The sequence below is a fragment of the Dufourea novaeangliae genome, unplaced genomic scaffold, assembly GCF_001272555.1.
Source record: "Dufourea novaeangliae isolate 0120121106 unplaced genomic scaffold, ASM127255v1 scaffold78, whole genome shotgun sequence".
Taxonomy (NCBI): domain Eukaryota; kingdom Metazoa; phylum Arthropoda; class Insecta; order Hymenoptera; family Halictidae; genus Dufourea; species Dufourea novaeangliae.
In genome coordinates, this window is record NW_015373959.1 from 1,735,744 (window position 1) to 1,753,192 (window position 17,449).

General features: G+C 38.0%; 1 protein-coding gene across 1 annotated transcript in view; it reads left to right on the forward strand.

Annotated features, from left to right (window-relative positions):
* LOC107186365 overlaps positions 1-16,585 on the forward strand; it is a 71,742-nt gene extending 55,157 nt beyond the window's left edge. The window contains exon 4 of the mRNA XM_015574210.1: positions 16,364-16,585. Coding sequence (XP_015429696.1) covers positions 16,364-16,585 — 222 coding nt within the window. The remainder of the gene's footprint in view (positions 1-16,363) is intronic.
* The last annotated feature ends 864 nt before the right edge of the window (positions 16,586-17,449 follow it).

Genomic DNA, 17,449 nt, shown 5'->3' on the forward strand with positions numbered 1-17,449 from the left:
TGAAATTTCATTCTCTTGGATTCATACAAAATTGTTGGTTTAAAACGACCCCCCTCCCCACTCGCAAAATACAGCGTTTGGAAATACTTTTCTGAATATAGAAAATGACCGATTACACTAGTTTACAAAATCCAAAAAATTCTATGTGATCCGGACTCCACTATGGAATTCTTATGGAATGTGGTCGCCTAAACTCAGAAATCGACATGAGATGTAATTCCATGGACACGTTTTTGAGATATCGCCCGATCAATGTTTTGGTAATTTTTTAAAAGGACGACCCGACGTTTTTGGCCGTATCTGACGTTATAGTTGACTGATTTGATCGCGATGACACTTAAATTAAAGGTAATCAAATTATTAAATTACACACATTTCTCGCCTACATTGTTTTCTAATCAGACCAATAGTTTCGGCGAAATCAAGCGAAACTTAAGAAAAATTTCATTTTTTGGAGCCGAATTTGAAATCGAACATTCGCTACATTGCCTGGTACACATATAAATTATTGTATGACGTCCAGATTCTTATTCTTCACGTAGAGTACGCACTTTTACGAAAAACACAAGCCCAACCTCAGCAAAATCCATGCACAAATAAGGAAGTTATGGGCGATACAGTGGAGTGCCTATTCTCAAATTTTTCCCTATTTCTTCCTGTTTCTTGGCCAATTAAGTATTTGTCTTCAATGAAAACGAATTTAAATGTATTTTAGCGTATTTATTTATTTAAGAAGAACACAAATTGAAATGTATTTTATTTTATTTTATTTTATTTTATTTTATTTTATTCTGAATAGCGAATAATTATTTAGAAGATCAAAAGCGCCTGTTCTGTTCCTTTAATGGATTATGCGGTGTATTAAACATATTGAATCTAACAACCGAAATTTAATGTAACGCAAACAAGCAAAAATACCACCTTGGAAAATAGACATTCGAAATGAACTTGTACAGGAGAATACCGAAGCGACAGTTACTATCAAACAGACCAGAGACGAAACCAGTTTAAATGGTTCTATTGCGTGTTTTTTGATTAGGAATCCAGTTATATTATTAGATTCCAGAACAATCGGTTTGTTTAAATAAGCAATTTAAACAATACGGCTTTTTGTTAATTCACTGGGTGAAATGTTAAACGATTTTCTTGCACATTTCTGTATGCAAAACTGTATACCCAAATGTAAAATAGGGATAAATTGGAATTTGGATTCTTGCATTACTAACAAGGTCATTACATTTGAAGTTTTCTCGCATTGTAGGACGATGTCCCGTGTAAGTTCTGCTTACAACTGCTCTACTTCGTCTCAGCGAACCTTGTTATGAGTTTAAAAATCATGATCGAGTTCTTCAGACATTTGGTCCTCCTTTTCGCTCGCATTTATACACTACCGGTGTTCTTCCTGCGACAATGGCCGTTGTCGCCGGGTCACCGCTACTCCAATTGCCGCGAGAATGAAGTTTCCCTACAGTTCGTTAATAAGATCCAGGAGCTAATTAAAGTTTTCCGAACGGCGTTCGATGGGCCGATTATTCCGCGGCGCTGGGAACTTATTCCCAGTCGATTCGAGGCGTGGCTTTTACATACGCTGGACACGGAGGCAAAATGTGCCCTCTTCAGAGCCGTGGCATGGAATACGTCTAAACTTTTGCGTGGGTCTTGTTTTTCTATACCATTATCGACTCCATATTCCCTGTACTGAACGTCTGCGTTTGAGAGCGTTCCTTGCTTGGATCTGTAAAAAGAACAGAAAAACTTGTTTAACAGATTTTTTGACGACTTTAGAAATTATGAATGTAACTAGTGTATCATGGTATAGATTATTTAGACAGACAAGCGGTGGAAGTCAATGTTTGACTGGGAAAGTAGTATGACTTGAGGTTTTGTTATACAAATAGTACCAGTTCGATTTTACGGTACAAGTGATATATGCATAGTGTAGGTTGACAAGTAGAGTATGACTACCACTGGTCAGACAGCAGGAAACTTATCTACGGGGCGACACGGGATGAAGGGGATAAGTTTGTTCTTGGCCAGTTAAGCGGAATATTCTACTTATTAAAGAAAGATATAGTAACTTCTATTGAATGTCATTTAAGTGTGAAGAACATTTTATCATCTACATTTTGAACGTCGAAGTATTGATGTGTTTTCGAAATTCTATTTCGTCGTGAATGAGTTTATGATTTGATCTCTAGTATTTCAAGGAAGTTAATTTGAAATAATAATAAAGCGAGCACGTATGTTGCGGTGTTAGGTGCATATGCTTAACCTCAGTGGATATTAGAACTTATAATGATAACTAACGTTGTACAAGTATACTCTATAAATTAGATCTTAACTCTAAATGTATAGAGGAACACAGCTCACACATTTGGCAATTTCATATGTAATAATTTTGTTTATAATGTCGTAGATAATGAAGTCATTCACTATTCTGTATAGAATGAATTAGTCTCTACTGTTGAAGCGATGCTAATAACTCAGAAGGTCGTTCCAAACACTACATTAAATCTCATGCAAGTTTTCTCAAGTCTCAACACTACTGGAAATATTTGTTGCATCGCGTTAGTCCCCTTAATGATAGTGACCACTATGTCTTTAGCTACGCGATTATTAAACCGATTGCTATTTCATTTACCTCAACTTGTATATCGAACCGTGTACTTTTATCGATTAGTAATAACCAGACTGCGGATTTTATGCACTTATAGCATGCATAATTATCTGAAACTCAGTTTTTACTTCACTTAGAATCTTACAAAACCTTTAACCTCATACACTCCAAGACACTTTTATTATAAATGACTAAAGACCTGAAGATATATTTGATCTGTTTGTTCTCAAACGTATAAGTCTTGATTTCCTAATAACGATTTATAAGATTTACAAAATTTAAGTTTGATTGTTTAGTATTCAGTTTGCATTGCAATAAACGCAACTTACTTGTATTTTGCTATGGAGCTGCAACAGCGCTAGCGGAGTGCAGAACGTTAATAATGAGAACAGATTCACCTTGGATTCCAATTCCCATAAACTAATTCACAAAAATCTGTATTTACATAAACATCTGCAGTCTAGTAACAACTACCGAGTATTTAATTAGCGGTTACCCAGTAACATGTCAAGATTACGCATTATATAAGAGTTAAGGTCTTAAGGGCTAGAGTAATGCAATAATCATGTCCAGTAGTACAGGCATCGGAATATAGAGCAAAGGTGACTCCGTGAACTAGATAAACCAGAATTCTTTTATAAAAATCGATACCGTATAGCGAGTATTTTTCACAGTTTCCGAAACACTACTGGATGGCCATCACGGCCTGTCGGAGTCAATAATTCCTCTCCCCTTTTTTTCCCCCGATGGCTCGATGAATAGACGCCGGTAGTGTACTACTCATTTCTAGAAACAGGCCACGTCTCGGTTATAACCGGACGGGGGGATCGATACGATCGATTCGCCCCAATTTTCTAGATGTATCGCGTTTTATCGGATCTGTATCCTCCTTAGCAGATCGTTGCCCGGTCTGTCGAGTACCCGGGATACGTTCAGCTTTCCGTCGATTTCGCATTTTAAACTGCTGATTCGACGGACGACGATTTATCTCGGATACTGCTGCGACAGGCAAACATTATTACGCCTTGTTATCAGGGGTTGCAGCACTACGTGCGATCCGTCTATCGACTATTTCTTCCGCCATTCCATCCCCCTTTCATTCGCGTCTAATGTCAACCCTTCACTCTTGATGATCCCTTGTCCATCTGAGATAAATGCAATTTTCCCTTAGTGGGTCAATAAGAACTGTTATCTGAAATAACTCGTTACCAGCTTGAATTTGTTATATCTTATATTTTCTGAGATATGAAGGTAACTTTGAGTTCTTTCAAGATCAATCAATTTTTTTTATACCTGATGAAAAGAAGAATTCAGCTGTAATACATATGTGAACTTTTTTGTACCCATGTTTACTTATATTTTGTTGTACATATGTTTACGTGTACACTTTGTACATGTATGTTAATTTTGAGAGAGACTTTTCAACAAGTAAGTGATACGAGCACGCTCCATATTTTATCTGAGTTTTAGGTTCAAGGTAAACTATGGGTCACGTTGTTATAGGTCGTTTAATTGGTCTTTTCATCGGTTACAATGAAGCATTAACAAAAATTCGTTGACCTTGAAAGATTCTAGTTACCTTAATATTACAGAAAATATAAGGTACATAAAAAACAAAACGCATTAATTCATGCAAAACGTCCTTTTTTATACAACCAATATCTTCCGAGTTACTTTAGGTAATAGTACCTATTGATTGACCCTGTACACGACTTTTACACCGTGCTCCATGTATGGTATTTTTAAACACAAATTCATTTCAATTTTGTTAAATTTCAAGAATTGAAAATATGTTTTAAACAGAAATTACACAATTGTGTTCTCAAGTAACTTTATTTCACGACAGTGGATGGATATGTACGAATAATATTTTATTCACACGATTATCATAATATATTAGTTTAGTGTAACTTAGCAGTTTATTATATTTACATGAACCTCATTTGTTACACACTTTTAATTCCATCTCTTTATTTTTCTTTTAATATTTTACTGTTTTTGTTTTACTGCAATGGCTTCCATTGCATAAGAAAGTTGATTTACAGTTTTCGTTTACCATTAAATTCGAAATAATTTTATCAGTTACTCTAGAGAAGTCAGCGGTCATTTATCATTTATTTTATACACAATAGTATATTTCATATTACATTATTCGAATAAATCACAAATTATTCACGCGTTACGTGAGATATGAATACGGAACGCTTGTAAAATTTTTCAGCACTACAAAAGCAATTAATCATGTTAACATTTCTTTGCAAACTTGCATGTCTATCGTTGTGGTTACCATAGCAAAGTCAACGGTATTAGAATTTCAACACGCATGAAATGCTAGTATAAGGCTAAATTGAGTTCCAACGTAACGAGGAATGTAATCACAGAGCATGTAATTTCCCCCCAGGGAAATAGATTGTTATCAACGTTTCTAAATAAGAAGCCACAGAGTACCTACTCGCATAGTTCTTGATTTGATTAATTTTGATTGATTAACCCCTTCGTCGTGGCGCCGCATTATATACAAAGGGACCGCAATATGGGGCCTTTCGCGATGCTAATCGAGCACGCTCGCGCGCGCTTCCGTGTACGTAATATCAGATTTTAATGCCTTATTGGCCACGTAATATCCAATGCATGAGCGCGTGTATGCCCTGACAGATAATTTCTTCCAATCTATTCTCCCATATTTTACTTGTCGGCCGCCACGTTTCGTAATTTTCGCCCCGTGTACCCAACGGGTGCGACAACTTTTCAAAATTCATTTTTTGAGGTACATTCCACGGATGGAATAATTGGTTTTAATTGCATTATTATATGATCGCCACAAGTTTGTACGCTTGGAAATTCATGAAAATTTATTAATATTCATGAAAATGCCTTTTACCGGATTTTTCATCGTGTTCATTCAGCTTTTAGACTCGAAAATTCTTCTGGGACGCTGGGTGTAATTTCCACAGCGGTGCTGTAACGTTTTGAATAACTATTGTTCGTGCATCGTACAATCGGAGTATGCGAAATAGTTTAGCGTTGCCCTGCACAGAATGAATAAAAATTTATTTCTCTTCGGTATTTACGGGGCGGCCTCATTCAGAAACAGAGAAATTTAACGAGGAGGGTTGCTCTGTATGCGGCTCCTGTACCCTTCATTACAGGAGCTGTTCTCTTTGTGCAATGATCATAAAACGTCATCGATTAAGGAAGATGCTGCGCGTCGAATGAATACGAAGCAAATGAATTGTCTAGCCGAAGTGCCGCCTTCAGTTACGAGCTCCTCGTAAAATCGGAAATGGTACCTACCTTGGTTCGCGTGATCGAACTTTCTTGTTTCTTATAATTAAAGAACGATGCGTTTAACGACACTTTCATAAAATTGGACTGTGGATATAGATTTAGTAGACACTGTGTTGAGCATAACGTAACGAAATTACTTTACGAAGTTTATGTGAAATCTTCGAGATACGGTAGTACAATATTTTGACTTATGCTATGGAAGTAGAATAATACTTTTGGCGACCAAATAGGTTAAATAATACTGCGCCTGGAATATGGGTACATATTATCTCTGTTGGATATGTAGATTGAGTTCTTTTTTATTGAAATAGAATTATTAATATTTTAATTCAATTGTTAATTATAATAGAATATAAAATAATATAATAGAAGCTAAAATATAGTTATTAGCATTTTACTGAATACAAATTTTATTCATCTAGTAAGAAGTTGAACATGTAGTAAAAATCTTTTGAATGATTATTAACGCTAAAAACTATAATTTGTATAACATTTTTGTAGCTTCTTGAATGGTGTACGTGCATATAATTCGCAATCTGATGACAGATGTTCAGGCAAACTTATGCATATTTTGTGCAGCAGGTAGTATTTATTGTTGATCAGGCAACAGAAACTTCTCCAAAATTAGTCAAACTAGCAGAATACTTTGTAGCTGATTAGACAAGGAGAATATTCTTATGACTTGTTATACCAGTAGAATAGTTCTTCTATCTGGCCAGACAAATAGAATGTAGTTGTACTTTATTTGACCTAAATTTATCTTTTGTTTGGCAGGACAAGCAGAAGAATCTTGTACGTGGCTGCAAAAAGGAAGTTATAATTCGCGAAATAAATAAAATACATTTAGTATTTGATCAGGCAAATAGCATACATTTAGGAATGAGTCAGGCAACTAGAATGCGTCTCGTGCATAGTCAAATTAATAGAATACTTTTTGAATTTGCCACTCCAATAAAATGAATTGCAGATTTGATCTAGCAATTAGAATACGTCTCGTAGATGGTCAACCAAATAGAATACGTCTGGAATTCGGTCAAAGAAATAGAATGTATTTATGATTTCGCGAAACAAATGGTATACGTTTTGGTATTGGTGGGACAAATATAGTTTGGGATTCAGTCAAACAACCAGAATAAATGCAGGACCTGGTCAGATAAATGAATAGAGTGGATTTTGGACTTGGTGGCAGATAAATAAATAGAGTGGATTTTGGTTAGTTCAATAGAATATGCCTCAAACTTGGTCTGACAAATGGGATACATTTGGGACTCGAACAGTCAAATAGAATACAGTTCGAACTTGGCTACATAAATAAAATACGTATCGTTTGGACAGACAATTATTGGCTCCATGTGAAGCAAATGAGTATCCACTATTCATGTCTGTACTGTCATAATTCTCTATATTCTGTGCATGTAGATCATAATGCTATTCCGTTCGATTCATTCTAATTCTACGAACTCTAATCTTCATTACGCTATAAAAGCACTTAAAGAAATTCTACATACTTTGCAATTGTAGGAAGAGCAACAGTTATCTTTACATGTCCAGTCGGCTATTTATTTCCCATTAACTTAATATAGCACTGCTATATCTTACCAGATAAGTAGAATACTGTCACACCTTACTAAAGAACCAGAATACTTCGTGTACAGGTGAACCAAGTGCACCATATCTCATATCCGTTCAAATAAGTACAATTTATTATCCGTTCAATTCTACGTCGTCCTATTCTTTCCACTTTTAATTATCTTTTCGCGAAAGCAAACATTTACTTCCCTATCCACCTTCATTTTATCCTTACGATCCCCATGAAACCAGTAGGACCTCCAATTTCCGCGACACCGATACGTCGTCCACGTACGATCTTATTTACGAATTACTCCACTCTACACATTTAATGCGCTCATGAATCATTGTAGAAACAGCGCTCCATCTAAGTTCCATTGTCACACACACATTCACACACACACATACACACGATATATGGGAATGGCGTTTCCGTAACGTCGAGTGCAAAGAAAGACAGAGCATAAGGGAGGAAGGAAGGTAACGTTCGTGGATTAAATTGAAAAATACGAAGCTCCCGTAAAAATTCCATTACCCCCCCTTCCCCCTTCACCCTTGGCGGCGACGCCATCCGTTGTCTATTATAAGTCGTTCAAGGATTAATCTATTACAGCCACGGTGACCCAGCTGCGCGGCGATTCGAGACTTTCGGCTACGGTATCGGGGGGCCATGCGAGGCGTGTCGTCTAGTCGACGGTAGGAAATTTCGCCGGTACAATTTAATTCAGTGGCTGCGTCGTATACCAGTTCCCAGGAGTTTGATACGAACCGGTTAAAGAATCGTTAGGCAAGGTTCCGGATTGCAGGGAAAGAACCAGGGGGGACAAAGGCGACGGCGGATCGGTGGACCCCCTCCTCTGTAGTAGTCGTTTGTCATTATTATAAAGGACTCAGCAGTGAATAATTACATCTTAGGAAAGTTCGTCTTGGGACGGCTTTACGCAACGCGTTTATCCACAGGACTTCAATGCACTACCCAGGTGGCCCTGGTTCCCTGCAATTAACAGACGGTTCGCGAATTGTTAATTGAAATCTGATGTCCTGGGCCCGCGACAAGTTCTGGCGAGTGTAATATACGACTTCGTGTCGCACGCCAAATTAATATTGTGCGACTGGTGAAAAATTTATTTTAAAATAATTGACGACTCACAATTCGGCGAATATTCAAATAGTAACGAACGAGTTATAATGGCGAAGCAGTGAATACAAGTGATTGCAGGGAGGCAATGTGTTGTTATAGGATGAATATTACGCGTATAGCGCACGTAGATGAGTAATATATTTTATTAGTCGAACGGTAGTACAGGCGCAAAAATAGACAGTCTTGCACGCACCGGTTTAAACAAAAGCTCGGATTTCTCTGTATTCTAAACACGAGGCTCCGTTACACGCATGTTTTTTTTGTCTCTGTGTGCGTAATCAGTCGGTCAGGTAACCGACTATCTTATCTATCTGACATTCAACGGCGCCAAAATATGATTTGCATATTTCTAACAGAATGTCAAAGTACACTGCGTGGCATAAAACCACCCTAAAATTTTCAATTGTTATGTATTATGGTTAAAATAAAAGAGTACCAAGTATGCCAGGTCTGAAATCGTGTTAAGAAATAATGTTTCTCTTGAAATGCATAGATTATATTCCCTAGAAAAAAGTGAGTGGTTCGTTTTTACTTTAACCATGATACATAAGGATTGAAAACTTTAGGGTGATTTTATAGTTATCCCACACAGTGTGTAATTTTATAAGGTGTGCCAATAAATGACCCTTCATTTTGTTCGAGTAAAATTGTAGGTAATATAATTTGAATTCAGCACATGTTCCAGTCCTGTTCTCGTAAAAATGACGGAAGATGTTCGAGAAAGAGGATGCGTATCACTGGGCTAGCTTTTTTGATTTCCTGAGCACTGAATATCAAATTTGACAAAACACGACGGATTATTTACTGGTACACCTAATAATTTTCTGAACATCAGAAATGACACTACAAGTTATCGGAAACTTTCTTCCACGGTGATTGATGATTGAATACTCCTTGACATATTAATAATTGATATCAATATAAACGCACACCACTTGGAGCATCTTTTGTAACGCAGGAATTATTGCTTTACTCCTTTAGTTTATGTCGAGTAATCTTGTACCATACGTCAGGAAAACCGTTTTAACTTCTACTGCTGCAATACGGATAAAAGATTGGATCAAGATGATCATTGACCTATTCCATCTTGTTCGACAAAAGACCCCAAACGCTTTATAGCCTTTTCAACAGAGATGCCATTTCGTCGTTCCCTGTAAAACTTGTTTCTTTCATTACATCTCACTAACCAAATTTTTTTAGGAATCTTGTACGGTATGTAGAGGTTTATAACATACATAGTATTAATTTTTTGTATATTAAGACGTTTAGAAGATTTCAAGGTCAACTCCAGTTTCTTTGAATAGTACGCTATCATTGTTTTATCCTTAGTGCAGAACTACGTATTTAATCATTCTTTCACAAATTTCCTTTCAAAATTGTATTTCACAAGAGCCGTCAGCAATTCAAGGATTATAATGTTGTATCGTTTTAACCGGAGTTTTTATCCCGCTTACTGTATCTTTTTGGTATTTTGTATAAAACATTTTTTTCATAACATCAAGAACAAATAGTCATTTCAAAACAATTTAATACATTTTAAAAAGTTTCTTTTTATGTACAATGTGTTTGTTTACGATAAAAATAACCAACTAGTAATCACAGTAACACCGTATTTCTATTGTTTTGATTTCGTTTAATCCTCTATTGGTAAGATCCAGGCCGAATCCGACCCAAGTTATAGTTCTTTATGTGTTGCTCCAATCTATTTTTTATTATTCACGTTTGAAAAAGTATTTGTATTATTTAGTAAACTTTTTATACTTATATTACATAGTATATGTTTGCGATATGAAAGATAGTGTCACTCGGTATGTATATTGTATATTAATCGCGAAGTTAGTTTTCGTTATTCTTCTTGTTGTGTGTTATCAATTATTCATTCCGAGTTGTTACTCTGAGTTGTCGTATTGTGTTATTGTAATCAAATCGTATACGTGTTATTATAATTAAAGCGTTGTAAAAGTGTTGTTAATTAAATTATATTCACAACAAACTCAACGTCTCCTCATTAAATTCTACATATGCTATACAACTGAATTATTATTTCTTATTATATAAATAAACAAAAATACAAGTTCAAGATAATAACATTTTTTTCCCGTCTAAAAATAGTAAAAAGACGCTAGAGTCGCATGTAACCCTACTTTACCAAGTATGACCTTAAAACCCACCTTACCATTCTAGAGTTACAGTAGTTCCGTACTGTCGATCGACGAGAAATGTTCCAGATACTGTCACTGAAGTGATAAAGTATTAGGCGTCTGTTGTAGTAGACAAATGCAGTTACCGGGTGATACTATACACTAGCGCTCATCAGCATTAGGACACCGGGTCTGTATAAAGAGTGTGATGTTTCCTAAAAATTGGATATTTTCTGCCACTGTTATTACTTTATGCCAATGTGATCGTGGTTTATCATGCCTTAATATCCCGTAAACAATATTTATTTTAGACTTCCAGCAATTTTGTAATACCTTCTAACCATGGGCGTAGCCAGGTTATCAGTCGTGGGGGGTGGTAAAAAGATTAACACATCGACTGCCACGGTGCAAAAGGCTGTACATAGCCAGACACACTTTATTTTGTTTTAAAAGTCATAAATTGTTGAAAATGTATGCGTTTTGTTAATAGAGGCTGTTGGTCGTGTGTCAAATTATATTGCAATATTAAATATTATGCAAAAATGTTCTAACTCTGGGAAGGGATGGGGTGGGGCAAAATCTAATTTTTTTCTTGTAGCTTGGGGCAAAAGCCATTTTTTTCCGTCCAGGGGGAGGGGCAAGTACGTCCCCTGCCCCCTTCCTTTGGCCATGCCCATGATTGTAACATTTACTGCACATCCGATAAATGTTCGAATACTTTTGAGCGGGAGTGTACACAGTGTATTCAAAAAGTTCCCGGACTGTTATTACATGATAGCTTCTGGTGGCGACATCTGTGTTTTAAGGCTAAATCTATTGACTATAGATCTTCTTTTGTTTATCAGTTTCGTTTAACCTTAAAAGATTTAGTCGTTTGTCTCCAGAGAACATTTAAAATTTGTCATTTTTGTTTTGTTGTAATAATTTTTGTGACGGAGCAAAGAGCTGCGATACGGTTTTATTTTTTAAGTGGAGAAAGTCCTACAGAGACATACCAAATGATGCAAAATGCATATGGAAGTGACTGTCTCCGTCGTACGCAAGTATTTGAATGGTATTCACGTTTCAAGAATGGTTGCAAGTCACTCGAGGACAACCCAAGGAAAGGGCGTCCGTCGACGAGCAGAACGGACAAAAATGTTGAGCGAGTTCGTCAGCTTCTCATGAAAGATCGCCGTATGACCATTGAAATGTTGTCAGAGGAGTTGAAAATAAGTATTGGAAGTGTTCATGCTATCCTTCACGATGAACTTGGAAAAAAAACACCAGTCCGGTCAATGGTTTCTGTTACACGATAACGCTCCGTCTCACATATCGCTAACTGTGTCTTCATTTTTGGCTAAAAAGTCAGTCACGGTTCTAATGCACCCTTCGTACTCACCGGATCTGGCTCCAGTGGATTATTTCCTATTTCCAAAAATGAAACTAGTCATGAAAGGAACTCGTTTTGAGGATGAGGAAGCAATCAAACGGAAGGTGACAACAACGTTAAAGGGTATTTCAGTCGAAGACTTTTCCAGATGTTTCCGGCGACTGTACGAACGCCATCAAGAGTGTATCAACAGAGGAGGAAACTACGTAGAACATTAAACAATAAAATGATGTCTACCTATAAATCTTTTTGGTAGCAAACATAAGTCCGGGAACTTTTTGAATACACTGTGTATAATGGGTCCATCAAATGGTCTAAACATTTGCTACTGTAACAGGGATCAAAGATTAGATTAAGATTCCCATCGACCAGTTCCATCTCGTTCCACAAAAGCTTCCCGGTCGCTTTGTGCCCCATTCAACAAAGGTCTCCAGGATCGGGATAAACCTTGTTTACCCGGGCATTCGGATGAGATCCGTGGCACTTTGATGCCGTCGACAAAATTTTCATTTCTCCAGGGTTTTTCCGTGTACGTTGGACAGAGACGCGCCGCACGGTCGCTTTCTTTGAGCCTGTAGCGCCCAAGGTGATTATCACGAGAGGCGTGTACCAAGAGAACGGTATTCCGGGAACGTGATATTTGGAATTTGAATATGGTTTCGATACGCGTTTGCGCACCAACGCGGACAGGATGTCCGATTTACATTAAATTTACATCGCTATATAACTTGTCCCCCGTGTCTGAGATTGATACACACCGCGGTGTTGGAGATAGCTCTTCGGTGAGGAATCTCTTTGGAATACTCCTTCATTTGATAGAACCCGCGTGGAAATGTCTATACACGTCCCTCTCTCTTTATTTTTCTCCAGCGTCGGAGGCGTCCTCAGATGTCGTCCATATCGAAAATCTGTCGTACGTGTTCTTGTTTGCCCATTCATGTATTCCGATTTCTAAATATTGAATCATAACATTGAAGACTGGTGCACGAAATGGGTTTACCTTTCTGTCGGGAAACGTCAGAAGGTCTGGGTTACGCTTGGACTACGAATTCCATGCATTTACGGAATGATCGATTGTTTGACAGTTGGGATATTAGAAAGTCTGAACAAAGATAACAAATGGAGTTTTTTTGTGTCCTGTAGAATTTCGTTGGTTCCTTAGCGGAATAAATAGGTTTCTTGTTTATTTTAGTATTACGGAAGGTTCGACTACGTTGTACTTTTCGGTTAAGCTTTTAGCTACGGCACGTCACTGTGATGGCTTTATATGACAGGATTGTTTAGGACTTAAATGTCACGGGAATGGCTCTCTTCTAAATATTTGTAGAGAATCTGTTGATGTCTAGAGGAGAATCGTTACCGTGGTGTTTAAGTCCTAATGGATCATATCATACAAAGCCACTATAGAGGTATGTAGTAGCCAATTGTTAAACCGAAAATTTTAATGTAGTCTAACCTTCTTTTATATTGAAATTAAGAGACTGTTTTGTATTTGTTTACTGCATCAAGTAGTTCCACGCCAATCTGAGTTCATTTCTACGGAAGAATCGCGGGACATGAAAACGTAGTCCTTTAGTTAAGTCATGAAAGCAAAGGCACACAGTCGACATAACCCCACAAATTTCAAGTTCTTTTAACTTACAAAAAGTTAAGTCAGCGTGTGAGATACACGAGCAAGCTTGACAATTTCTATCGAGCACATTTACTTTTTTGCTAATATTAACACTTATGAAAATTATAGGCGTTTTGAAATTTCGTTCAGAGTAGCCTATAGGCATTCATTCTATATGGATCATCAACTAATGTTTCTGAACTCTGTCGCTTCTCTATTGAACACAAAACAGGATTTGTATCTTTCTTGTATATCGTGTCACGTATGAAGAATTTTCTATCATACCTCTCGCTCTAATAGTATGAGCTCGCACCCGGCAAAGGAAAATGCCCTTACGTTTTCGTTGTCTCTTGAGTAAGCGAGGGAGTAAAACCCGTTCCCACGGCGTGGTAACCAAAAAACTAGGAAGTGTGACGCAACTTGAACCGTGAAAAATTTCCTTGTATGGAAATTTCATAGCATCCCCACCAATTTTTCTAGGCCTATATAAACCCGTTGATTTTAACCTTCGGGGGATCAGAACTGTACCGTCGCCTTCAGAGTCACGTCGCGTCACGTTCTTGTGAGTTGATCATTGCGTTAGTGAGATCGGGTTAAAGTTCCCTTTCGAATCCAGTTAACCTTGTAGTAAACCGTGAACACTTTATTTGTATTCCGGCTAGAATTATTACTTTGGCATTATTCCGTAAAATCCACTCGCAACCTCCGCATCGTCATTGCGTTAACACCGAGCACCTATTTATTTCGGTAATAGTTATTATTTCATTATTACTTACTACTACGCGACAACACTACACAACACATTTGTAATTAAAGACTGATTAATTATATTGTTATTCTTTAAATCTGTGTAGTTCATTCTGAATCCATGACACGATCCAGAAATCTGTAGTATTATCGATATACTAGTTTCCTCTAGTTTAGAATAATATCAGGTCGATCGTTCCCACACTAATACAACTTTTCCGCTTGAGTTGTATTAATTATAAATTCAAAGATTACGAGGCACTAACTAACATTTCCTAACGGCTCCCTGATTTCGCATCAGGTTCGTCCGTGCATTACACTTGTCCGAGAGTATTTCCAACCCTGTGGTTCTCCGATTTCGCATCGGATTCGTCTGTACAGATTTGCCACCCTCCTCGCAGCTCCTCAGTTACGCGCTGAGTTCGTCTGCAAAATCACATCCTAGTGACTCTCCGATTTCGCATCGGGTTCGTTCACGAATTTCACCTTCTTGCGGCTCCCTGATTTCGCATCAGGTTTGTCCTCGTTTTCAAACATCCTAGCGGTTCCCTGGCTTCGCGTCAGATTCGTCCGCGCACCTTACTAATAAACTGATACCATATTTCTTGGAAAACCTAAACTCGCCGGCCTTTCGTGTTGCTACGGCCCGGGCTCGTAACAATCGCATACCATGGTTTGATTTTCATCTAGACACTTAGCTTCTGAAGTAATTTGACGAATGTCAGAAAAAATTGATGTGTATTAAGTGCCCTTATCACTTTGATCATTATTTAAACATATTTAGATGTCTATAGTACAATAACAGTTTGCATGATTTTGTTCAGGAGAGTTCATAGAACATTTCATGCCAAAAGCATCTGAAAGCATTTAAAAGTTGATTATTTGAAAAACTGTACCTGCAGCTCACAAAGATCTATCAGAAAAGCCCTGTGGCGGCCTTAGGACTGCCACCACGTCCTTGTTTCTCTGCGTTTCGATTTTTTGTAACTTTCACTTTTCTGGTCTTTCGTTTCGCTTTGCTGTTTCCTGTATATTTTTTCTCTTCAGCGTTTCTCACGGTCTCGTGCGAGTCTGGTTATTGTCATGCACATTTGGTAACCAGGTTCGGGCGAGACCCGGGCTTCTTACTCTTACATCCAGTTTCACGTAGGGTCCTTAGGTTTTCCTAAAAGTCCTTCTTTGTTCCGCTTTCCTACGTCGATTCTTTCTCTGTTTCCACTTTAACTTCCTGCTTACGGCGTCGTGAAGATCTAGCGCCCGTGCACATTTGGCGACCAGCTTGTGCGGTCCTTCCTGTACGTTGATTTCTCCGTTTTACCATCTCGACACTTTCTCCAAGTTTCCCGGCATTTTCGGGTTCTTCCCCTACGTCGTCTGTCTTTCTCTTTACTCCATCTTTCCTTTTTCTTTTCGCCCTTCTTAAGCCACCGCGTAACGACGGAGGTGGTCAGTCTGGCTGGATCGTAGTACGTTATAGCACTTTGTCGCGCCCGCGAGAATCTTGTACAGTTAGTCGAATAAACCAAGTGCCAATCAAAACGTGTGGATTACTGTTACACTCCAGTTCCCCTCAGCCCACTGAAGGTTTTGAGGTTTTTGGCGCGTTGACCACTGTTATTTGTATAATTCTCGTGACCATAGTTGCGACTACAGTCATCGTTTGGCTTGAAATTTCCTACAGTCCTTTCGTTGTTTGCAACGTCGATCACGGTTAGATATCGGCCATTTGCTGGACACGATTTACGTTTCAATCTGTCGCAGCGAAAGGTTTAAGTACGGTATACACTTATCGGTATACCGAATTGTTTTGTCTAGCGTCGATCACAAAACGATCGAGCGGCAGCAGTCACTCCACCGAGCCTTTTCTGAATTCCAGGTGTCCTGGGTTCGCAGACGTGGCGAGGAACTCCATTTGCTCACGATCGGCCTCGACACGTACGCGAGCGACTCGAGATTCTCCCTGGCGTTCGAGAGTCCGAATAACTGGAAGCTGCTCCTGAGCACGGCCACCGAACGCGACGGCGGCCTCTACGAGTGTCAAGTCAGCGCTCATCCTCCATTAATCAGGACTGTCCATCTGACTGTGTCCGGTGAGTAAATGTGTCATCTTTGTGCACCCGCGCGTATCCGACAGGATCTAGTTGACAGAGCCACGAAGACCGATCACGGACTTCAATTTCCAGAATATATGCTCTTTAATCGAGACTACTTCGGTGTCAACGATAAATCAGACCGCTCGAGCCGGGACAGCGCGCGATAGATCTGCTAATCAACCGTCAACGAGAATTTGACAAAAACGGCAATAAGCACCGGTATATTGCCTTTCGGTATGGTTAACAAAGTTTCTTGGGTTCAATCTTGATAGGGACATTTTAGAAGGTCTGTTGGAATCTTAGTATTTCTTGTCTTTATTTGAAATTAACAGAAGTACGTGGGAATATAAAATATAAATAGTTGGTGTTTAGAAAATTTTTGGAGGATTTTAATGTCTTGTGATACTTACCGAGAGGGATATGAAATGTTTGATCGACGTGGCTTATGATATTCATCCTTTTGGTGCAGAATGTAATTTGGTACTGCTGAGTATCGAGTAACGTAAGTGAGTTTCGTAATGAACTGTAATTTTTAATATTGTATTGAAGGCGAGTCGAACACTTCTTGTGGAAATGACACTAGACTTTTCTATTTTTAACATTTTCATGTGAATTTACAGAGCTATATAGAATACAGAGCTACATGGAAGCTCATTTAAGATCTCTTTAATTACCACCCTTTTGACAGAATACTCCATTCAACAAAATTATTGAAATTAATACAGGTTCCTAAATATTAGATTTTAATTGAAACGTTGACTTCCAAAAATGCAGATTTCGAAAAGTAATATAATGTATATAACTGTATCGTTGAAGATCGTAGATAATTTTACTTTGACTAATAAGATTCGTTTAAAGTTTAATGGTAG